Raw genomic sequence first — 25,061 nt, forward strand, 5'->3', positions numbered from 1 at the left:
ATACCATTTTACAGTTTGAAACATTGATTATTTATGATTATATGGGACAACATTGAGTGATACTGTAACATTTTATGCCTTAGTATTAGGGGGGCAACGTATATTATGATTGCAGCCTTGACACAAACACATACATTAATGAGTAACTTTGTAGTTGAAATAAATAGAAAACATTTACAGTGAACTGCCATATTGACAACATGACAAAGCAGTTGGACTATCTTGTTCATAAACAATGGCGTAAGGGCTTGTCATTCTGATTGCACTGACAGTTTCATTGACTTAAATACTTGTTTTTAAGACATAAACTAAGCATTTTGAGCAAAATACGCACTTTGCAGGAATTTGTAAATGCAAAATATGCAAAGAACACCCTTGTTGTTTCTTCTTTCAGCAGACTATCACGTTTGGCAGAACGAGTGAGAACTAGCACTGGTTGACTCTGGTCCCCTCTGTAACGGATCTTTTAGCTGCAAGCTGACAAATAAACAATGGAGCTTAATGAGAGGTGCATGATGGTCCTTATGACTTGATTTTAATTCATTTAAGAGACCGGACAAAAATGGCTTTAGTAAGGGTGATGCAAAGTGATCTGTGAAGGCAAAACTTTCTAACACCTTACTACATGCTTTGTAACACCTTATTACATGTCAAACCTGGTTTAGGAACAAATGCTTGCCAAAAAGCAACAGAACAGGATCTACATTTCCAAAAATCTCAATCTTAGATTAACAGGCGAGGTTTCAGAGAACTAGATTTTCCTGTTCCTCTTTTATTTCACTTCTATTGTTAGTTTACAAAGGCACAGTTTGCTCAGTGAGGGGTTTCACCTGGTTGGTCTCAGTTACATAAATGTCACAGTCATGTGGTAACAGGATACATTACCTTCTGAATGTGTGACCTCCATGTCTGTGTCAACAATTCACTTTTCTATTCAGTCTCAGCCATTTGCAGATATTTGGTGTTCATGGTGTTTTAGAGTGGTCAATACCAGTGGTGGACTCAGACTGTTGACAGCATGGGGCCCCAACTCCACACAGAAAGCTACGATGTATCAAGTACAGTGATGCCAGAAACACGTTAAAGAGATAAATTTGAGGTTCCTACACTCTTAAAATGAATGTGTTAGAAACAACACAAACTGTGTTGTCCCTATATCTGGACACATTCGTTGTGTCTTTCTGATTAAGAATAAATCATGAAGTACCCTCTTATGAAGTGCTATATCAATGGAAAGACAGAAATCCCAGTAATAATCATAACACGAGCAGTCAAGTCACTGCAGATCCTCACCCTTATCTCACAATGATTTCGATACTATTGCGATTTTTAAAATTTGATTTGGTTTGTGTGATTTGTGAGATCATTCACATCAGTGGCAATCATAGAATTTGATTGACCCTCCACACACACACACACACATAGAAAGTGATGGTTGTAGGTTTCTTTTTCATATTTTGGAATTCATATAACTATACATTTATATTGATAATTATTTATAGTATTTTATGATCTGCATGATTACTAATAGCTAAACATATTTAGTCATTTGATTACATCATATTGATATTTAAATTATTAGGCTACACTTGTCTATAATCATCACATTTGGTGTGTAAATCTAATTGAGTGCCTGTCACTTTAAGAGGAACGTGAATGCTGGAAAATAGTTTCGCAAGTGCAAGGATATGTGGATTCAATTCATCATGTTTGCTATAGACCTCTCCAGAATAAGTCCCGCCTCCGTAACTTACGTATCCATCCAACTTCTGGGCGTCGATTGTCTATGGGAAATAACATGGCATTTCGAAATATCATACCGGTAAAACATCTGTAGGTAGCGAAGTAGAAAAATCTGGTGGGCAGATTGGCCTACACACTTCTGCCATCTAGTTTCCACTGGATTTTTTGATTGTCGGTGCCGTTTAAGTAGTATACTACGGTAACGAGTAATCTATTTCCAAACCAGTAATCAGATTAAAGTTACTTATCCAAGTCACTATATGCGTTACTACTTTTTGTCGTTTTCCTTAGTAAAAATATATATTTATATGAATAAAGTTGAATCTAATCTAATCCAATCTAAAGACAGCCTTTGGAATAGGGACAGCGTAGAGGACTTTCCCTAATGGCACCCTTTTCCAATGGAAGGACACACATAAGGAAGTAAAGACCACAGGCACAAGTAGGGCATTTTAAGGGGCACACTTCAGGGCATTGCATTGTGTTTTCAAAATTAAGAGGACTCATTGAAACACATTCTTGAATTCTACTTGTTTCAACCTATTGTTTGAAGTGACACTCTAGAGGGCACTGAAACTTTTTTCTCATGTAGCCTACACTTTTTTCAACCTGGGAAACACACTTTGAGTCCACCAAACCAAAAAAAAAGAGAGGAATCCATATGCCAACATGCCATGCAAACTCCTGGTTCCTCTTGCCTCAGCAGGGGAAATATACACAGAAAAACAGATGTTGCCAGCAGCACAGTGTTAGACTAAATTATGTGACCTGAAAGTATAGTCTTGAAGTGTAATTTAAGAATTCCATCCTACACCTTAAGCAGCCTAACATAGACAAGCTTTGGGAAATAAAACTATAAAGTTTTACATTTGAAAAGTAACAGAAGATGTTCTTCGTTTAAATGTGCGTCGCCTTATTGCTGTAGGCTACCACTCCCACACACCCACAAAGTCGCACACACTCACCTGAGTCTTTCAAGCTACCTGTGCCTAAAGCTCGCGCTGGAATGCATTCTGCTTCTTGAGTGGGAGGGGTTGAGTTTCGTAGAGCTTCTACAGAAAAATCACACGGCAAGAGTCGTGTCTCCGACTTAACAAGTGAGGGACATTGTCTGCCAAATATAGAAACGAAACGAATAATTCTGTGTCTTTGACGGAAAAGAGAGGGCAGAGAAAGAAGCAATGGAAGAAGCGGAGAAAGGCAATGATGGAGGATGTGAAGTTGGGACGATAAACTCAGAAAAGGACCAGGTGAGTCAGAAAATTCCGATGGTGTGCATGCCCAATAAATAGTCAAATTCCGTTTAACTTAATGATATAAAATTTGCATAACCAATGCTGGAATGCTGCCGCCAGTAGCTCTATTTTGCTAACTGCCAGATACGCAAGTTAAGATTTATGTGATGAACGTGTAGCACAGGATAATTCCCCCCAAGGTAAATAGTGACGTGAATTTTCATAATCTGTAAATTTTGCTCTGTTCTTTAGAAGTCAGGCTAGGCTACTGTTACAACATGATTAAACTAGATAGATAGATAGATAGATAGATAGATAGATAGATACTTTATTGATCCCCAGGGGAAATTCAAACTTGCATTTATAAAGACGAAAAGTAGACCACAAAGAAATAACAGGCTACAAAGCTGACAAATTGTCTGTGGTGTTCCGAAAAACATTTGGTGGACTACAATATCCATCTTCGGAGAAAGGGGAATTGCCGTGAAAGAACTGCGGATGATCCGTGTCAGGCCTATGCCAATTACATGTGTTATGGCAACTTCTCTGACAGAACACAGCTGGATGTATTTAAGTCTCGTGGCCAAATGCGCGCAGAGATCTATATCATTTAATGTTGTCACAGCATGAGGTGACTGAAAGATTTGACAGAGACAGAGAGATTTGACATTTTAAACATCCAGGCCTGTTTATCGTTGTGAGCTAGAGTCAGATCGTGTTGTTTACAGAACACTCCCTCCGTGTGTCTCCGTGTTAAGCCTATGGTACGCTCCCGCGTCTCCGTCCCTGGTGAGCGCGTCATTTTTACGGCATGCGTCGCGTCTTTGAGTCGACCGAAATTTAAGACCGCGCGTCAAAGTGACGCGTAGACTGCGCATGTGTGAAACGGAACTGCTGTAAACACTCCCCTCCAGTAGGTGGACCACATAAAAACAACACTTATAACCTAGAGCCATATAAAGGTAAAGTTGCGACCTATGGTTGCGACAACTCCATTGACGCTAATGTTCCATTTTTTCCCCAACAATGGCAGCTAATGGAATCCTCAAATAGTTCCCGGAAGTTACAATTAATAATAGCAGCAGTGCAGTTACAGCAGTAGGCCTATAGACTGTTTGTAGCCAACATTTCAGACTCAGATTTACATTCCTTTGCCTCATCCGAATAATAATAATAATAACAGTAATAGTAGTAAAGTAATAGTAGGCTACCAATAGCCTAATTATAATATTAAACGATTTATGTATCGACTATGCCTTTTCTGCTGCTCAGTCTTTATCAGCTCCTCATCAAATAAAATAACCCTTGCCTATCCCATTTCAATTAGGCAGCACTACACCACCACGAACAAGCTGTTATTAAGTGTTTGCGTTTAGTAGGCCTACAACTTTTATGATGTGACGTTTCTTGGGCATTTAGCTTCACCATCACGTCAAGTTGTAACGTATGCGCAATGCTCATCTAGGCTATGGATTTAAGTGGCTTAAAGGCAGCAAAAGTGGGATATAGCAACTGCTTCCCCAAAACAATTCCTCCATAACTGTGTATTTAAATGATATGTGGATAACTTTCAGTGGACTAAACAAAAGGTAAAGATTTTGTTATCACAAGGCTAGCTGGTTCGTTATATGGCGAAGCATATAGCCAACTTTTTTTGCAGCAGTGAAGCTGAGTTTGTTGTTAACATTGTTGGTAACTGTCAGGGAATTTAACCCCAACATATAGATACAAGAACCACAACAAGTAGCATGGCTTTGCCCACAAACTCTGGTACCAAGAGGAGAGCCTGCTAATGTAAGGAAGAATTCCTCACACCATCAGTCTCTGACTCTGCAGCCCAAAAGCTGTGTCTTTTATTGTACAGATGCACACAGAAAATAGGAAGCAAGACATAGCGACTTCATTGTGACATTCTCTTTATCTCACCCACACACAGACAGGGTGCGGTTCCTGTCTGTCTGGGTGCACACTTAACTTGTACTCTCTGTTCTTAGAACTCAGCACAACAACATTTACCTTGAACTCTCTGTTCTTAGAACTCAACACAACAATAGCACAATAGCACACAAAGAGCACAACAGCACACAATAGCACAATAGCACACAAAGAGCACAACAGCACACAATAGCACAATAGCACACAAAGAGCACAACAATATTTCTGCTTACACAAATTGTTATACAATGATAATAAGAATTTCCTGACAGTAACGTAAACGTTTCTTCAGTTAGGAGCAGTAGCCTACTGTTTTTTTTTTTTTTTGCATTCATTTTCATTGGCAAGCTAGCCTAATATGCATGAATACCTATAAGATTTGAGGGAGCTGCAGCAGCACCAGCACGGTCATATTAACACAGCAGGCACTAGCCCAGTGAAGGATCGTGTAAACCCCATCCCCAGAAACCAGTTTCAAACCAAGCTTGCGCTGATATGATGCATGATCACTGATCAAATTGCTATTTTCTGACAGGATGAGCACAACCATGCAGGTTCTCTGAATCTCTTTAGCCTAGCATCTTAATGCTGTATTCACAGCACGGTGAATGACAAACGGTGACAAAATGCTGTTGTTTATGAGTTCATAGCCTGGTTATTGTTCAAGGACTATATCACGTTTTATATGTTATTATGATCACTCGCATCGCATTACCATGTGGTTACTGTGTAGGTAATGCTACGGTTAACTTAACATGCCCACCATTACACTGGAGAGATGTTAGAAAACTTTTAAACTTTTTTTTTATTCTCCCGAGACGCTACTTAAGGTAGTTCGCTCATTATCTCAGATCAGTGAAGAACAACCAGAGAAAACGTTGGGGAGAAAACTCAAACAAGTTATAATGTTAGACTTGGACTAGCTGTGTTACAGTTTCTCGTTGCAAAATTAAAATCTCATGCGTTTTTGTAGGCTACACGCAGTCTCAAAAACACTGTTTAGCCTACAGCTCTTGAGTCACGTACTAGGTCATTTTTTATAACGATAATTTAGATAGGCCTAGGTTACACTTATGGGGTGGGTGCTATTGCGTTTTCTAAAGAATATCCCGTCTTGGTTTTGTACAGAAATTAATATTAAGTGACACATACGTAAAAGGGAAAAAAGGTCACCTTCCGATATCTAGCAGGCTACGGTCTGGAATTTAAAGCAACACCAAAGAGTTTTTTGTACCTTAAAATAATGTTTCCAAAATCGTTTCAGTGGTTCATCAACTCGTAATAGGGTGAACGGCACTTTCTGCATTCACTTCTCGGCCCTCTATCGGCTATAACCGCACGCACTATGTAAGTTTGCTGGATCGGGTAACGGATCTGTAGTTCGATGGAATGAGACATGAGAAACTACAAATTTGACTTGCATCTGATGTCGCAATACATCCTTTCATAAAATCATGCAACATATTCTACATTGTCTGTGGACATTGTTATTTGCAAAGCTGGTGCTGAACAAATAGTGCGTGCGACAGAGGAAAAGTTCTTTGGTGTTGCTTTAATTTAATATTGTTGTAATGGTAGGATAACTACATAGTTTACACAATAATTGCACTGTGTTATAAATATTGTATATCAATGCATTTATTGACTGTCAATTACCCAAAATCGTGGCTCTGTCTATCATTGAACAGCAGCCTATTTCTAATCCATTGTCAATCACTTCCGGGAACTATTTGAAGTTTACATGAACCACGTGACCGTGATCGAATTTTGAACACCCATTGTCGCAACTCTACCTTCTGGCTCTGTTAAAACCTGTCTTTTACTGTCTATGGAGAAAAAAAACTTGACAGAAGAAGACTTGTTTGGTTACCATAACGACGATGGAGCAGAGCGCCTGTCAGCTTGCCTGGCTTTGAGTTAAGTGAGACACCACGACTTGGAGTCAACTTCAACCGATGTTAAGCCACAATCCACAGATTCTTTAATATTATATTTAACGGTTACTTTACCATCTATGGTGTAGAACCCAAAGTATTTCTAGACACCACATTTTAGATGAGTTGGGCACGTAGTCTAATTGTCCGCTCAGGCTGGCCGTTCTGTGCGTTATCTTTCATTGTCGAAACAGGGTGGCTGCATGGGCTTATTGTGATTACTGACTATTATATTGGCTTGATTTGGTCATGAGCCCTGGATCATAGAGCACTGAATGAGATGGCAAACAATAAAATAAAACTAATCATAGACTGTAGAAATGCGCTACACAGCACTAAAAACCGAATAGTTTATTTATAGTTCGACTACGGATATTTCACGTCATGTTCGAATAAAACGTGACAACCCCTGCATAGAGAGCTGACATGACTTTGGATTAAATGCATCTTTTAAAAATGAGCGTAGCCTAGCACCTATTACTGAACAATGCTGAAATCAAATCGGAAAGGTGTAACACTTGTTGATCGAGATGCATTCTCGCCTGTTCCGTGCGTTATCAATAGTGATTATAATAATAAAGGGAATGTAGCCTACCTCTCCCAGGTGCAATCATTATCACCTAGGCCTACTCCTGTCCTGAACAATGCTGAACTCAAATCTCGAAACTCGCCTGTCAACACCGGACAATATGCGTTATCATAATAATAATTGAAGAATAACCTAGGCTACCTCTCGCTCTAAATACACCCATTATCACAGTTAGACAATATACATTATGAACACAAAGAGTTACTTCAAAACTTTTATTGACACGTCATAATTGCAGGTTTTTGGTTCATACATTTTGGTATGAGGCAGGTGTGAAGACTCAATACAAATTTAATTGAGGACATCTGTACGCACATAACTCTTTCTTACCATGACACTGCTGAGTTTAGAAAAATGTCTTTAGGCCAACTTTAAATCGCACAAATGTTACTGCCCTCGCACCACCGAGCCACATAGCCTAATATGCAAGTAGTCTAAGCTAGTCTCTCAGCTATACCAACAGGTGTGCTGTGTGTGTTCTGGTGGATGATAAATGGAGCGATGCGATGGGCCAATTTATCAAACTTCCCAGCAGACAGGCGAACGTACTCGTGGTGCTTTTTCCTTCATTATGCTGCTTTCGAGATGTCTCGTAAATCCGCCGCCCGAGTTGGAAAGTGTAAATTACCCAGCTTTCTTGCGGCATTTTGGGCAGGCACGCCCACTTTACCTGGGAGTACTTGAGGGTACCCCGAGGTGGACGTACGACCTTATGCTGCTTTCGAGATGTCTCGTAAATCATCGTACACTCACCCTTACAACATGTACCAATGAGTGGCTTTAGGAACGCCTTTCTCTCAAGCCACGAGGGGCATTAGCAGGAGGCTAGTCATTGTTATTGTTTTGTGCTACATGTAGCCTCCAGCTAAACTGCTGGAAAACAAATTGTTACATTGTATTGCAGGCACAGAAAGACCGTGAATACATCATCTCATCTTAACTATGGGCACAGCCATGTTTGTTGTAAGGTCGTACGTCCACCTCGGGGTACCCTCAAGTACTCTGCAAGAAAGCTGGGTAATTTACACTTTCCATTCCGGATTTACGAGACATTTACAAGACATCTCGAAAGCAGCATTACAACAAACATGGCTGCGCCATAGTTGAGATGAGATGACATGTATTTTTTTTTTTTATATGTACTGTGTTGGTCATGTTAAAGTTGATGTAATGCTCTTACACACTAGATTACATTGCTGCTTCAATCCGGTCACCAATTCAGGCATTGCACGGTCTTGCTGTGCCTGCAATACAATGTAACAATTTGTTTTCCAGGCACTGAGGTCGTACGTCCACCTCGGGGTACCCTCAAGTACTCTGCAAGAAAGCTGGGTAATTTACACTTTCCATTCCGGATTTACGAGACATTTACAAGACATCTCGAAAGCAGCATTACAACAAACATGGCTGCACCATAGTTGAGATGAGATGACATGTATTTTTTTTTTGCATTTGTACTGTGTTGGTCATGTTAAAGTTGATGTAATGCTCTTACACACTAGATTACATTGCTGCTTCAATCCGGTCACCAATTCAGGCATTGCACGGTCTTGCTGTGCCTGCAATTCAATGTAACAATTTGTTTTCCAGGCACTCATTGGTACATGTTGTACGGGTGAGTGTACGATGATTTACCAGACTACTGGAAAGCAGCATTAGCTCTTCCTTTGTTCAGTGCTCGCACATCCCACGTTCTTCTTTTCTTCAGGCGTTTCAGGCTTCTTTGGTGGTTGTGTCCTACTTTCAGGCTCGACGTACCGCCCCCAGTTGGTGGGGCAGAGTATCACAGTTAATCCGTAGTGCGCAGGCGCTAACCTTAACGATTTAACGCGCATTCAAGACAGCAGAAGTTGGAGTATGCTTCACGTCCACGGCAAAAATGATGCACGTCTTGGACACGCGCAGGACCGTACCTGAGCCTTTAGCCTAGAAATCTAGATGCACCCTAACGGCGGCAAATTAATTTGCTCAGCCTGTACGTCTAGTAGCAAACCATAGGGATTTCCATTGGCTGACGCCGTGGACGTCATCCAATCACAGCGCTCTATTTTGTTAGAGAGTCTTAAGGCGGGCTTAACAGACTGACGACAGTCCTGCGACGGTGAACAACAAGGAAGGTGGCTATGGCGAACGAAGAGCGGTTGTTTGAATCGGCATTGGCGTCAACTTTGAAGGAGTTGGACTTGTGCTTTTCTTTGAAAGTTGAGCAACACAATGCACTTAAGTCATTCCTTTCGAAGAAGGATGTATTTGCCGTTTTGCCAACTGGACACGGATATGGTCGTAGCGCTGGCCTATTGCATGCCTAGGCAGTTTGAAAGACAATTCTCTGCCCGCCCCTTGGATTAAGCGAGGTGAATGGGTCGATTCCAGACTATACATTTCAATGATATAGGATGGCCCGCCAGGCTATCTCCGTGTGAGAGACTTGAAAGACTGTCAGCTGACCATCGAGTGTATGATCTGATCGCTTTTGTGTTTACCCTCAATGCATTCCGGTCATTCCTGTCTCTCCTTGCCCCTCGTAGCCATCCTCAGGCGGCGACTATTCCCCGTTTCCAGCATTTTATGCCAACTATAGGCCTACTCTAATTCTCTGTTGTTCGTCCATGGAACCACTGGTCACTGCCAGTTTACTTCCTCTCACTGTCCTGCCATCTTGCCACTGAAACTATGCACCCAGATATGCGCAGCAACCTATGCAATTTTTAGTATGCTTTTTGTAATCTGTCTCTTCAAATGAGCCAATGCGCTGCTGTGACTCACGAAGCGGCCTGTTTGATGTGGTTTTATATAATTACATGGTCTGTGCGTGGCTGTGATGTTTGGTTGGTAATAACTCTCACACCTAACCTGGAATCACACACCCATCGATCTAGGCTACTGTTTGTTCAGTCATGATGGAAGTCTATAAGAAGTGTGAAAACTTAGTAGAACAACAAAAAAAAAATTGAGCATATGCTTGGATGGATCTGATCTACATGTAACTGTTCCTTCCAGAGCTGGATTCCCAAGATCATTAAGAAGAGAGTGTGTACAGCATTTGTGGAGGACTCCTTCAGGTACAACCTGTCATTCCTGCTAAATCTGACATTTGCTCAGTGCTTTAGACATAAGATCCATATCAAACCAATTAGAGCCTTCTGACCATAAACCATTGCTACACTTCGTAATTGCAGGGCTTGTTGTTGTTATAGTTGTATATAGTTGTATATAGTTGTATATTGTTGTATATTGTTGTATAACAGTAGTAATAGTAATGGTTGTTTTTTGCTGGTGTTTGTTATCATTGTTGTCCTTAAGACATGATGCTAAAAGACAAGTGTGATGTATTTCAATGGAGCCACAGTCACATCATTAATCCTATAGGCTTAGTACAGTCTTTATAAACTCCTAGTCTTTCTCTCCCTTTCTTCCTTTTCCCACAGCAATGGGGCTCTTTGTCAGTGTGGAGGGGTGCGAGAGATGCACAGCTCCATCGCCACAGGGGACTGTTTTGGGGCTGCCATCGTGAGCCAGTGGGACAGCGCCCAGCATTCCTCTGAATACCCCACAGATGCTTTTGGGGAGCTGGAGTTTGCTGGGGCGGGTAGAAGACACAGTCATGTGGGTACCCCCAGACCTCCAGCGCTTCCTCCTCCTGACCCAGCTTAGCCCTTTTACCCAGTCAGATCACAATCTCAATCCCTTTCTATGCTTCACGTCACTCAGTTATTCATACATCATTTCTGTATTCTTTTTCATTCTTTTCAGTCTCTTTGTATTCATGGGTCAGTGGCTAGTAGCTAAAGATGCAGAAGTCTCAATTTAGGCAACTCAAACATAAATCAGCATACTATGTCACATACATACAGAACATGCATGCCTTGGCTTCTGGTTTGTCTTCTTGCACTTGCCAATCTCCAACTTCCAAATCCTCGTGCTCTCTGGCTAAATTGAATTTGGTGTGACTTGATATGGATCTTTACCACATTTTTTCTTTTAGATCAGCTATTTGATTATTTGGTTCTTAACCTTAATTCATTTAAGTAAGTCATTTTAAATAACAGATCTTCCATATTTATATATATATATATATATATATATATATATATATATATATATATATATATATATATATATATATATATATATATATATACACAAAGCTAAACATGATTACATTGTTAACAACCACTTTTATTAATGTTCAGTCTCCATGGATATGAATTTGAGTTTTGTACCGGTATCTCTCTTACTTTTGCCTTCTGTCCTGTTTTGATGACCTCAAAGCAATACAGTGTTCCTCCAGTCAGCCTATTTAAGAGATTAATAGGGATCACACGTATTTATCATTCATGTGATCTCTCACTGACTATGAAAGGCTCTTATTATGCGTTGTGTGCTTATATATAAAACTAATTACAGTGGGGACAGCCGGGGTCTAACACCATTATTTCTGGTCTCCTCTCAGTAGAACTGCACCAGCTGACATGCAGTGTAATGCCGACTTTATCTCTACGGATCAAGTGTGTAATGAAGGACATGTTGTGGGGGATTTATTTATGTCTGCTCTCCCCTCCTGTGCCATTCCCAGTTCCTGCGCCTGTCCTGTCACACGCCCCCTCAGATAGTCTACACGCTGATGACAGCCCACTGGGGGATCCCCGCTCCCAACCTGGTGGTGTCGGTGGTGGGGGGCGAGGGCAGCGAGGTGCTCAAGCCCTGGGTCAGGGAGGTGCTCCGGCAGGGCCTTGTGCGTGCCGCACAGAGCACAGGTAACCTCCTCAGCAGGACTGCCTTTCATTTAACCATAGTACACACTGCCTCCTAAACAAGCCCTGAGCTGGGAAATCTACCATCATGTTGTTGAGTTTGTTATCAAAATCCTCTGTTGCAACAAATCCAGTTTTATCAGATGACAGGCATCCCGGTAAACAAGATGAACAGAGCAGGGCAGGACAGCTCTATTTGAATCCTGTCTGTGTGTGACATTTGGATATATTCCTGAGATCTATCATCCTGCTGAGTTTACTGAAAAATACCTCTGATGCAACAAATATAGTTCAGTCAACTAAAAGCCATTAGGTGAGACTGAAAGAGTTATGTAGGGCAGATTTGCTTGAATTCTGTCTGTTTGCCAACTTTGACATGGGGCCAGTTCAAACAGTGTTTCTATCACTAGAGGAATCTTGTCTCTGAGCCCCATGTCCCACAAGTATTCTGTGTAAATATAGTTTGGTGTAATCATAACACACTGCATTGTACACATCCTCTTAATTCCTCTGCTCTCTCTCTTTCTCTCTCTCTCTCTCTGTTCTTTCTCTCTATCTTCTAGGCGCGTGGATATTGACAGGCGGCCTGAAAGAAGGTGTAGGTCGCTGTCTTGGGGAGGCAGTGAGGGATCATGGAACGGCAGCCTCCTCAGTATCCCAGAACAAGATCATTGCAGTAGGCGTGGCGCCCTGGGGCCTGGTACACAACCGCCAGCAGCTTGTAAATCCACAGGTGATGACACTGTCTACACCGTCAGAATGCTCCCTTCATGCATGAGCATGTATATATCAGCTTTCACACATATGCAGACACTTATACTTTCAGTCATATTAACAGTTTAAAAATAAAGAATAATTAGTAAGCAAAACAAAGGCAAAAGTAGTAAAAAAAAAGTAATAAAAGACAAAGTAGAATAATTATCGAGGCAGATTCAGAATTTGTAACACAGAAAAGCCGCCTGAGAACAGTTTGGTCTTTCTCACACACAAACCACACACATTATTCACCATGTTCACAACTGTAGGTTTTACCAGGTTTTTCACCACCTGACATGTACACTAATTGACATTCAAATTGGCTTTAATTTCAAGCATACTGTATGTACTTGATACATAGCTTTTGGTTGACGTTTGTGTCCAGTCTCTCTTCATGCATGAGCATTTTTTTTACTTTCTCTCTGACACACACACACACTTTTCTCAGGACATTCAAATTGTTTCCCTGTATGTACTTGATACATAGCTTGATTATGTTCAGAATACTTCATGTGATTCGCAATGTCTGGATAATAACTACCAGGCCTTTCTCCTGGTGGATGATGGGAGTGTAGGCCGCAGAGGAGGGGAGGAGGGGTTCAGAGCTAACTTCGAGGACTACATATCCCATCAGCGCACTGGGATCTGGGGTAAGAGTCTTGATAGAGGAGAGGTTAAAATGATTGTATGAAGTAGAGACTCGCTGGTCTGACTGATAAGTTAGGGTAAGCTGCCCTCTGTTGGGCATAGTTATTCTTGCACTTTTCATGTTTGTGATTGATCATGCCGCAGTGGTTTAACAAATTGTAGAAATTCAAAATAGAACCTAGTGTAAAGTAGCCTATTTTTTCCAAGTGCAACATAATTTTTAGATCTCAGGTATACAAAAGATCAGCATTCTTAGGTACATTAGTGATATTTATGAATGATCTGGTGAGATTACACAAATAAACAAAATCAAATAGTGAGGAGACCTGTACCTCTGTGATGAGAAGCTTGTGAGTCTGATGATGTGATTTCCACAGGCAGTGGCAGTATTGAGATTCCAGTCTTGTGTATGTTAATATCTGGAGAGGCTTCCATGCTAGAGGTATTTCCACTTTCCACTTTCCCTGAACCATTGTACCTTTCCCTCTGTATTATGATTAATTTCCTCTTATGTTTTACATAAGAAACATACTGTATGTGTTATTTGTGTAATTGTTTAAAATAATTCAATGAAATAATACATTTTAATTGAAAGAATGGTCAGGATTATCACAGGGCTTTCCAAAACTAGTCCTGATTACCAAGTGCACTCGGGTGGAAATCACCCTGACAGCTAAATGAAGTTCCCCTTGATTAGCACGTAGGGTACAGTATATTCAAGGTAATACCGCACTCAGCTTTGGGACGGACTTCACTCTGCCTTGCGGAAACAGGTTCTGACGTAGCCCACCCATGGATTCGTTTACAGGTGTACTCACATGGAACTCACATTTATATGAAGCGTTCGTGACATGCCACATTAATTGACTGACCCTCGACAAGGGGGCATCGGTGCTCACTTGGCATTGGAGGGTTTATAACACACTATAACTCAACAGTAATTGGTTTCGGATGGCCCTTAATGTGGCAGAACCTCCTTGTGAACACGCAAACGGAGTGCAAGTGGCTAGGGAGAGGGCGAAGTAACTAGTTTCGGAAAGGCCCACAGTCTCAGTCAAGTTGCTGGTATGGTTTTCAGAGTATATATTCACATTGAGGGAATGTACAGCTAAATGTACATCATTCTGCTCAGATATATACTTCGATGTGAACCTCACAGACATGTCTCTACTGCACAGAGAGTAGATCTGTCCCTGCGTAAGGCCACGCCGTGGCTGGTTCTTAAGGGTTCTGGTCCTGCGGCCGACCTCATCTGTGAACTCCTGGATGAGCTGTCAGTGATGCCCAAGAACCCCAAGAAACCTGCCGGCAGGGAGGTCCCAGAGGGCCCAAACATGGAGCAGAGAGAGCACGTGCGAGAGCGGATACGAGACTCCTTCCCCGCCGAAAAAGACCTGGAGAAACTAGTGGACCGGGTGAGCAGAGCACACCCTGCACTGTGACTGTGTATGCAGCACCGGCTGGCTGCTTGCATCCTTGTACTTGCCTGACTACATTTTTATGGACTTTCTCAGAACCATTTTGTCTCTCATCAGTGTCCTCTTCTCCCACCCCCTCTCTCTCTCTAGGCTCTCAGCATTTTCCAGAACAAGGACCTGATTACTGTGTTCAACGAGGGATATGAAGGGGCAGATGACTTTGACACAGTCTTGCTGAAGGCCTTAGTTCGAGGTCAGACAAAACGCAGTATTAGAGGAAACCATTTAAAGCTTAGTGACTAAAAATGTTAGGAGGGAGAAGACAATGGAAATAACACAGCAGGAAGCCAGCAGCAAGCAAGATCTGTCTCTCTTACTGATCCACTTGCTTTATCATCAGTGATCAAACCTCACAAATAATCTGCCCAAATGTGTTTGTGACATTGGTATTCAGCCAGCAAACGTATGTCCAGCGACGCCAGTGAGAACATTGAGGAACTGAAGCTGGCCGTGGCCTGGAACAGGGTGGACATTGCCAAAAGCGAGCTCTTTAACGGCGACATCCAGTGGCGGGTGAGTGTATAACCACCATATCCTTTACTCACAGCCATTACATCCAGCTCCTAGTCAAATGCTTTTACTGATCTCTTCTCCTGCCTCCACTCTTCAGTACGAAGACCTGGAGGACTCCATGACGGACGCCCTGGTCAACAACAAGCCCCAGTTTGTGCGTCTCTTCACAGAGAACGGCCTGAACATCCTGGACTACCTGACCAACCGGCGCCTGGAGAGCCTGTACCAATCGCTGTCAGACAGCTCGCTGGCCTACACCCTGCTGCAGCGCAAGCTCACTGAGCGGCAGGGTGTGGCCGTCAACCTGGGCACCACGTTCACCCCTGATGCCAACACCCCCCTCAAGAGCCCCATCAGCCCCCTCAGCAACCCCTGCGCCGCCAGAGAGCTCAGCCTCTACGAGGTGAGAGGTCATCAGGCACACCTCACAGAGGATAGGAAACAGCTGTCTGACAACAGTTGCCTCTTGCATTAATATATGGCCATTTTAAAGCAATGATAAGCTATATGTTTGCATGAAAAAGAGTGATTGACACCTTGCTGGTGTGATCAGAGCAGCTCTGGGTATGAGATGTGGATTGGGCAGGGACATGGCTGTCCTGACTGCCATTAAGGGGTGTACACACCTGTTGTGTGTCTATGTATGATTATGAGTTTGTGTTAGGTTATGATGAGTGATGTGACCTTTATTACTACACCAGGGGCATAATTGAAATGTTCTGTTTGTGAAGCGTAAGAATAGTTTTAGAGGAGTGGTCTGTTTTTAAAAAAAATGTGGCACTGCTCTCTCGTCTGGTGGAGCCAGTTTCGTTGATTATAGTGGAAGCTAGTTGTTACATCATACACTCTGTGTGTTGTGCGGAATGTCATGCATCCGGTTGTCAGAGAAAAGAGCAATGATTTGGCGGGTTACCACCATACATTATTTTGCACAGGTGTATTTGACTTATTTATGTTATTTCAGGTGTCACGAGTATTGTGGGACCTCCTGGGAGATGTCTGTCAGCCCTTCTATTTTGGTCCTCTGGGTTTGGATTATGGTTCTAGCACAAGAAAAGCACTGAAGGTATGGCCCATGCTTATCAACAGCATCTACAGACAGCTGAAACATCTGGAACAAAGACTAATGTTCATGCCTAGGGACTTAAAATACAAGAGTTTGTGCGCAGCAGGGCAGTACTGGAATAACCAGACAATTATGGGTTTTTTTCCACTTCACTGAAGACTTGGCACATGTTATCTCTTTCACGTGCCAGTAAAGTGAACTTATTACTTGATATTTGGCTTTTGAGTATGTTTGTCTGACTGTCTTCCTCTCTCTGTTTCCCTTGTCTGCCTTTATTCCTCTTTGTCTGTCTTCTCTCTTTCAGCAAGTGAATAAGCTGTTGCTGGGGGCGTGTTCGTACAAAGACCAGCACTGCCTCTCACCCTGGGCCTCGCTCTTCATCTGGGCGGTGCTGCAGAACCGCAGTGAGATGGCCATCTTCTTCTGGGAGATGGTACAAGGCCCCATGTCCTCCTCTCACACCAGTGGCTCAGTCCCAATGCCCTCTAATGTGTGATTTTTATTCAGTCATTCTATCTATTGTTTTCCTCAACTTCCTTTTCTCTCTCTCTCTCTCTCTCTCTCTCTTAGGCAGGAGAGTCTGTCCTCAGTGCTCTCAGTGGTTGTAAGATCTTGAGAGAGCTGTCTAAGATGGAGAAGGAGACCGACATCAAGCTGGCCATGAAGGAGCTGGCCCAGCGCTTTGAGAACCTGGCGCATGGTACTTTGTACACTATAAACATTTTTTAATGTTATAAATATATTATAGCACCTTCATTGTTATGACAAGAAAATAATAGCAGATATTGGATAGGATATGCTGGGTCTTGTCTATTGTAACAAATAGGTCAGGTAGCAGGAGTAGAACAGAACTGAAGTGTGTGTGTCTGTGTGTGTGTGTGTGTGTGTCTGTGTGTGTGTGTGTGTGTGTGTGTGTGTGTGTGTTTCACAGATGTGTTTAGCGAGTGCTATAAGAGTAATGAGACTCGCTCCTACTCGCTGCTCATCAGGAAGTCTCATGTATGGGTAGGTGGCACCTGTCTGCAGATGGCCACTGCAGCTGATGCCCGACTCTTCTTCAGCCATGACGGTGTTCAGGTGAAGCTCCATACAACAACCCCCCTACCCTAACCTAACACTCTCTCTCTCTCACACACACACACACATACACATACACATACACACACACACACACACACACACACACACACACACACATACACATACACATACACACATGGGCGTCTCATCTGTTCCAGTAACATTGTGTGCCTCCTTCAATGCTTTATTCTCCCCATGCTTCCAATACCCCAGTATTACTGTAAGACCACTAAATCTGTCAGCCTGAACCTCTGATTCCTCTCTAGCCCCTCACCCATCTCCATCTCCATCCCATCCCTCACTATAGATGTTAGACTTGTCTATTCTGTCCGACCCTGTTAAAAAAATCGTTCTCTCTCTCTCACTCTGTCAGTCACTGCTCTACCAGATCTGGTGGGGGACATGGAGAGCAGCACGGAGGTGTGGAAGCTCGTCCTCACCTTTTTCTTTCCTCCCCTCATCTACTCCAACCTCATCAGCTTCAGGTGTGTCCCATCATCGGTCATCACTATTTGTAGGCTTCATCTCTCTCTCTCTCTCCTGTCCACTCAGCGGTGTTGCTTCTCAGTGTCTTGAAGACAGATGTTTGTTTTCCTTCAGAGAGCAGGAGACAGATGAGGAGAAGACAGAGGAGCTTTTTCATACCAGGGACAGTGTGGATGGAGGAGACGGCACTGTGTTTTCCCTTGCTGACATCCTGCACACGTAAGAACAAACACACATACGCACACACACACACACACACACACACACACACACACACACACACACACACACACACACACACACACACACAGACACACACACACACACACATTTTCAAACAAACACATACAATGTAACAACAACAGAGCTTGAGAGCATGAGTAGGAAAACCATTGTCAGCTGGATATTTCTCATCGAAAAACTCACATTTGTCAGCTGAGTTTATACACAGTTATGTGTGTTTATGTATGTGTGCTTCATAGAGATCCAGGGTAACCGTGTTTATTTACAGTAAGCAATACGCCCCGAGAGGCCGTAGGTTAGACTCTGCTAGTGCGTGGTGCCTAATAACGCCCCTTAGCTGTTGTATAATCAGTGTAACCCACAGACTCACGTGGCTTATTGCTTTTCTAAAATTATTACTCTACATACCTTGCAAAGTTTCATAAAGTAAAGGCACAGCAACAAGAAATCATAGATTTATTCATGGAATCATAGATTTATTCATTCATTTATGATTTATTCATAGATAACAATTTTTCCGCCAAGAAATAGATTTCCTCTATCGTCAAATGCGGTCAAGGTGTATGTTTGTGCCCGTTATACAACGGCATCGAACACAATTCAGCCATTCACAATCAAGGACCGGAACTATCAGTTTTAGAATGTAATATAAAGTATTTCATATGGTGTCTGTGTGTTTTACAGGAATGAAGATACAGAGGAATACAATGCTTTAAGGAACAAATCCAATGGTGTGTAGGTGTCTGATATGGCTGCACAATTAACGCAGTTGCAATATGAACCAACGCAATTACCTAATCGCAAAAGCTACAAATAATCTTGCACAGTTAATTTTGTCACATTGATGACATTTATATTCATGTCATCCTCCATGACTGTGCCACTTCTGGTTGGTGGGTATGCGTAGTGCGTGAGGGGCACAAAAATTCTGATTGGTGAGCTTCACAGTTGGTCGGGGGTGCTGTGCTTCTTGGGCACTGGGCGTGCTCACCAATCAGGGCTGGCACAAATTAAAGACATATTTGGAATATTGAACTGAATCAATTCATTGACATTCAAAAATGATATTGCGAATCGCAATCACAATATCTGTCAGAAAATTCACAATTAGATATTTTTCCCAAATCGTGCAGCCCTAGTGTCTGATGTGTCCCTCCCTTTGACCTTTTGACCTCTCAAAGATGTCTAACTTCTCCCTGTGGTTTGTTTTGACACCACAGGATCCTCCCCTTCCAGCCAAAAACGCCCCTTTGTGTTCCACAGATGGCGGCAGTTCTGGTTCTCACCTGTTACCTCATTCCTCGGCAACGTCCTGATGTACTTCCTCTTCCTCTTCCTTTTTGCCTACATTCTATTGGTTGACTTCAAACCACCACCTAAAGGCCCCAACACAGCAGAATATGTGTTGTATTTTTGGGTGTTCACTTTGGTTTGTGAGGAGATACGACAGGTACACATACACACAAAAACACACACATACATTTGTGGGACACATAATCATATGTGACACACATAGTCATATCAATACACACACAAACTAATGTTTAATTTTCTCTCAGTCTTTCAATGTAGGAACCACTACTGTATTCCAGAGGATCCGGTTGTACATACAGGACATCTGGAATAAGTGTGACTTAACCGCCATCCTTCTGTTCTGTTTGGGCCTCTTGTGCAGGTGTGTGTGTGTATGTGTGCACTTGGATGAGCTGTCCCTACATTTTAACACATGTCAGACCATATTTAGTATCTGTGTTTTTGTTAATGTATATGTGTATGTGTATGTATTATGTGTCTTATTAAGGTCATTTTTTTCTGTGTGTATTGTAGAATGTTCCCATGGTCATATAGATTTGGGCGTTCTATGATGTGTCTGGACTATATGGTTTTCACTTTGAGGCTCATCCACATTTTTGCCATTCATAAACAACTGGGGCCTAAGATCATCATTGTTGGGAAAATGGTGAGAAAATTAGTTGTTGATAATGATCTTAATGAGACCAGCTGTCTCTAAGGGATATTAGTAATATAATATAAAATAAATCATATGAAATTAGTGGGTTGAAATGCAAAGATTCTCTTACTTTATGTCATTGTGTTTTTTTTTTTTTTTTTATTTGTATAATTTTGAAAAGGATGTTGTCACCTTACATTATAGTTAGAATCTAGATGATGACGGAGGCATATGATCCATGTTTGTGTGGAGCGTTCGGTCCTCTACTATCTGTGACAAGTCATTTACAGGGTGACTCTCCTCACAGTGTTGCATGTCAACACTCTAAGACCCCTGTTCTTTCTATTGCTTTCTTTCACAGGTGAAGGATATCTTTTTCTTCCTGTTCTTCCTGGGGGTGTGGCTTATGGCGTATGGAGTAGCCAATCAAGCACTTATATACTCCTATGACTCCCGTCCTGATTGGATATTTCGTCGGGTTTTCTACAGACCATACATGCATATTTATGGACAGGTACCACTGAATGAAATAGATGGTGAGTGAACACAGCTGTTATAGAAATTCATCACATCATAGAAATATCCATTCTAGCAGGATCCCATTCTAACAGGAACATGCATAAAATCAATGCCTAGTTTAGATGAAAGAGTGTTCTCGAATAAACAAACGTAGAATTACACATCTTCTTCCTCACCTTAATATTTCCTCTTCTCCACTCTCATAATCTCATGATTCTCTTTCTCTCTCTGTCTCTCTCCACCTCCTTCTGTCCAGCTGACAAGCGTGATAATGTGACGTGCACTATGAATGTCACTCTAATTAATGAGGGCATGGAGCCGTGCCCGCAGATTGAAGAAAACTGGCTGGTGCTCATCCTGCTGTCCATCTATCTGCTGGTCACCAACATCCTTCTGCTCAACCTGCTCATTGCTATGTTCAGGTACCACATGCACACAGCACATTCACCCATTCCCGGTCTATGGGTTCCTGAGCCTGGGAATACCTCAGGGTCTCTATTAGAAATTAAGAACTAGGATGTGTTATCCTAGTTGAGTGGAACCTGCTGGGTGTAATTGTGACCACAGGATATTCAAATTAAATATGATTAAAATATTCAATATTTTTGAGGCCCAGTAAGAATGTGCATAGATCCATCCATGCTCAGCATCAGCCATATCAGTGATACATTACATCCATCTTTACACTGTGGTGTGTGTGTGTGTGTGTGTGTGTGTGTGTGTGTGTGTGTGTGTGTGTGTGTGTGTGTGTGTGCGAATTACAGCTACACCTTCAGCAAAGTCCAGGAGCACAGCGACATCCACTGGAAGTTCCAGCGGTACAACCTGATAGTGGAGTACCACTCTCGGCCCTGCTTGGCCCCACCCTTCATCATCCTCTCCCACCTGCACCTCTTCATCAAGAGGAACATCCGCAGGGTGCCCTCTGTCAAAATGACACACTTCGGTAAGACATTAACTGCTCTGGGCTAATGTGAGGTAACTCAAAGGTGTCCATTTTGAGATCACAATCTGCCGCATGCCCATGTCATATGAACACTTTATACACTTGATATAATAGTTGTGGTATTAAATAATGCTGGCTATCAAAATGGAACATTAACAAAGGAAAGTGTAGTGTTGTGGTCTAAATTGAAATTGCATTTATGTTTAATAATCTCTATCTCTGTCTCTCTCTCTCTCTCTCTCTCTCTCTCTCTCCTTAAAGTTCTAGAGATCAGGGGCAGGAAGGCGAGCCAGCTCAACACGTGGGAGTCCATTCAGAAAGAAAACCTTCTGTCCATCCAGAATAAGAAGCAGCGTGAGAGCGACACAGAACGACTCAAGCGCACATCCTGCAAGTCAGTGACTCGTTCCTACTCACTCCCTGTGTTCGTATACAGTGGGCAGCGGTGGCTCAGGAGGTAGAGGAGTCATTGGGCAACCAGCATGTTGCCAGCTCGAGCCCGGCTCCTCCTAATCTGAAGTGTCCTTTAGCAAGACACTGGACTCCAAACTGCCCCCAATGTGCAGGTTGGCACCTTGCATGGCTGCCTCTGCCATCGGTATATGAGTGTGTGACTGAATGGGTTTCATGTACATGTAAAAGTATATTATTATATAGTTTATGAGTATATTATTATATAGTTTTCCTTTTATATAGATTTGCACCCATTTTTTTTTTACCCATTCCAAAGCCAGGGCAGCTCATTTTGTCTCTAGTGTATGATGTATCATGTGGGCGGTGGAATGAGGCTCCGGGTGACCCGGCCCCTCCGGCGTGCCTCGCTTCATGTGTGTGGGAGTTACCCTGCTCAGGGACTGACGAGCTCCCTTTCCCTCTCTGTGTCGTCTGCTTGCAGGGTGGATAGTGTGCTCAAGCAAATGGTGGAGATCCGAGACCACGACCGCAGGCTGAGAATGCTGGAGTCAGAGGTTAGTTTAGGGTGTGCGCCCCTCTCTCAGCCCCATGTGATACCCAACCACACGTGGCTTAGGTTCCACTGACCTCAACTGGGGGATCAGTCTGACTGTCTTGTATGTGGTGTGTGGTGTGTGTGTGTGTGTGTGTGTGTGTGTGTGTGTGTGTGTGTGAGAGATGATGGCTGTCTCTTCATTTGGAGATGCAGCTGTTTTAAGTGCGGGCTCAGCACAGACCAGAGACGATCCATCAAGTTCACACTCATATACTCTCTCTCTCTCTCTCTCTCTCTCTATCTCAGGTGGAGTACTGCTCCAGCGTCCTCTCATGGATGGCGGATTCACTGTCCCAGAGTAACCTGATAAAACCACCTCGCCCTCCTCCCACACGAAGAGGTATGGTCTCTTCCCACCCCCCCACCCCCCTTCTCTCTCTCCCATACACACACTCTCTCTCTCTCTCTCTCTCTCTCTCTGTCCCTCCTTCTATCTCTATGGCATAACTAGGTTCTTCCTAATATAGCTCATATGTATTTATGTAGTGCTGAATTGGTGGGTGCTTGGGATCAAGAGCTGCATCGTGCTTATAGCAGCTCATTAAAAGCATTCTGCTCCAACAACCTCACATATACATGGAACCTCTCCCAAATGCACTGTAAGTTAATCATTTAAATGTTGAAATGCACAGGTAGGGACCACATAGAATGAAACATATTTCACTCAATTACCAAAAATACACCTGCGGTTTGGAGTAACGATTGAGATATGTTGGCCACCGATATATATTTGAAGGCAGGGGCAGTATTTATTGTCTTATAAATCTTTCTAATAAACAGAATGGTATGCCTGTGGGATCAGTGTGCAGAGTGTAGAGTTCCTAGGGAGCACTCATAGTGTAAGCGCGATCACCCTCCCCGCACTGCGGGTCTGCTTAGGAGGTAAACAGGCGAGAGACTGGTGTGTGGGTCGCTCTCACTGCCTCATGCTCTCTTTGGGAATGCCATAGGTGCAGTCCTCTGTGAGGTCTCATAGTTCTGTCTCTCCCTCTGATGCCCCAGAGTCAGTCCTCAGCTCTCCCTCATCGCCCAGATGCTGATGGACCCCAGGGAGGGGAGAACAAATCGAGCAGGAGGAGGAGGAGAAATTGGTGAGGGAATCAGATGACTGCAGGGACATGGAGATGTACAGGCGCAATGACCAAAATGAAGACTTCATTATTCAAGAAGAAGTCATTATTCTGTCGGATCACCCATCCAAGCCAAAGGTTCTCTGTTTTTTGGGGAGGGGGAGATCATTACACTCCATGTTACTGATGGATGGATGTGATCTTCCATCCAGCTGAGAACAGATGCAGTAGTTTGCACTGATAGTTATTTTATTGTAAGATGGCTTTGCCTTACGTCATCCCCTGACCACTAATGGAATTCAACCCACACTCTTTGCATAGTTTTTGCATATTATTGCTGTCTGGTCTATGTACTGTATCGTCCTGGGTTACAAGTTCCAACTGAACAAAATCACCACAGTTGTACAACCACAAGTCACTGAAGATTTGGCAGCACATAACATATACTATGTTAAGGTCATGACATTTTATCCTGTGCAAGGTTTCAAGTGCTAGAGTACTTGATTAAATCAGGGTATGACACTTTCACCTCATTCCATTGTAGATAAATGCACCTTATTTTTAATATTCAAATGTTTTATCAACTTTTTTGTGTATTTCATGTTCCTTTCATTTCATTGAGAGGTTTATTACTAAACAACTTAAATTCATAACTGATGATATAAGGTTTTAGATAAATGTGAAACTAAAATGGAAATGTATCTATTTAAGCTGCTTTGCAAATAAACTCTATTTTGAAGCAGGCATATTGTTGTATTTTCATTTCACTTTTTTAAGCATCAATTTGTCAGTGAAATTGTTTTTGTTGTTTGATTATATTCATTATTTAAAGTGAAAATGCTAAAAGCATGAGACCTTTAATGAGGCCTTCAGGCCCTCTTTTCTTGCCAAAAGCCTCAGGTGCTTTTTCTGTAATATGTAACTTGAATGAATAGTATGCTATGCTTCTTATACAACTACATGTTTGGGTTTCAGGTTTGGAATTTTTCGAATGAAGGTTATTAGCATGTAACGACTTACCTACTTTTGAATATTCTCTGTCACGTCCACCCCATACTGTGCCCTGCCCTCGCCCTGCCTCACCTTGGCTCTTGATCGGCCTTCCT

General features: G+C 42.5%; 1 protein-coding gene and 1 long non-coding RNA gene across 2 annotated transcripts; one reads left to right on the plus strand and one right to left on the minus strand.

Moving 5' to 3' along the window:
- Nucleotides 1-6: 6 nt before the first annotated feature.
- LOC125296672 lies at nucleotides 7-1,368 on the minus strand. Its single transcript, XR_007193824.1, has 2 exons — nucleotides 886-1,368; nucleotides 7-477 (listed from the first exon to the last, which is right to left on the minus strand). It is a non-coding gene; the product is annotated as an uncharacterized LOC125296672 (long non-coding RNA).
- Nucleotides 1,369-2,728: 1,360 nt separating this feature from the next.
- trpm4a (transient receptor potential cation channel, subfamily M, member 4a) lies at nucleotides 2,729-23,881 on the plus strand. Its single transcript, XM_048245733.1, is given in 29 exon segments — nucleotides 2,729-2,993; nucleotides 10,437-10,498; nucleotides 10,865-11,042; nucleotides 12,013-12,193; nucleotides 12,754-12,951; nucleotides 13,438-13,596; nucleotides 13,972-14,036; nucleotides 14,773-15,009; nucleotides 15,163-15,265; nucleotides 15,467-15,585; nucleotides 15,683-15,988; nucleotides 16,550-16,651; nucleotides 16,956-17,084; nucleotides 17,222-17,351; nucleotides 17,583-17,728; nucleotides 18,105-18,129; nucleotides 18,132-18,216; nucleotides 18,332-18,436; nucleotides 19,145-19,191; nucleotides 19,681-19,910; nucleotides 20,020-20,135; nucleotides 20,288-20,420; nucleotides 20,773-20,947; nucleotides 21,187-21,352; nucleotides 21,695-21,876; nucleotides 22,138-22,270; nucleotides 22,772-22,844; nucleotides 23,132-23,225; nucleotides 23,372-23,881. Coding segments are annotated over 29 exon segments (3,807 nt in total). The 5' UTR covers nucleotides 2,729-2,924; the 3' UTR covers nucleotides 23,431-23,881.
- Nucleotides 23,882-25,061: the final 1,180 nt, after the last annotated feature.

The sequence above is a fragment of the Alosa alosa genome, chromosome 6, assembly GCF_017589495.1.
Source record: "Alosa alosa isolate M-15738 ecotype Scorff River chromosome 6, AALO_Geno_1.1, whole genome shotgun sequence".
NCBI lineage: Eukaryota > Metazoa > Chordata > Actinopteri > Clupeiformes > Clupeidae > Alosa > Alosa alosa.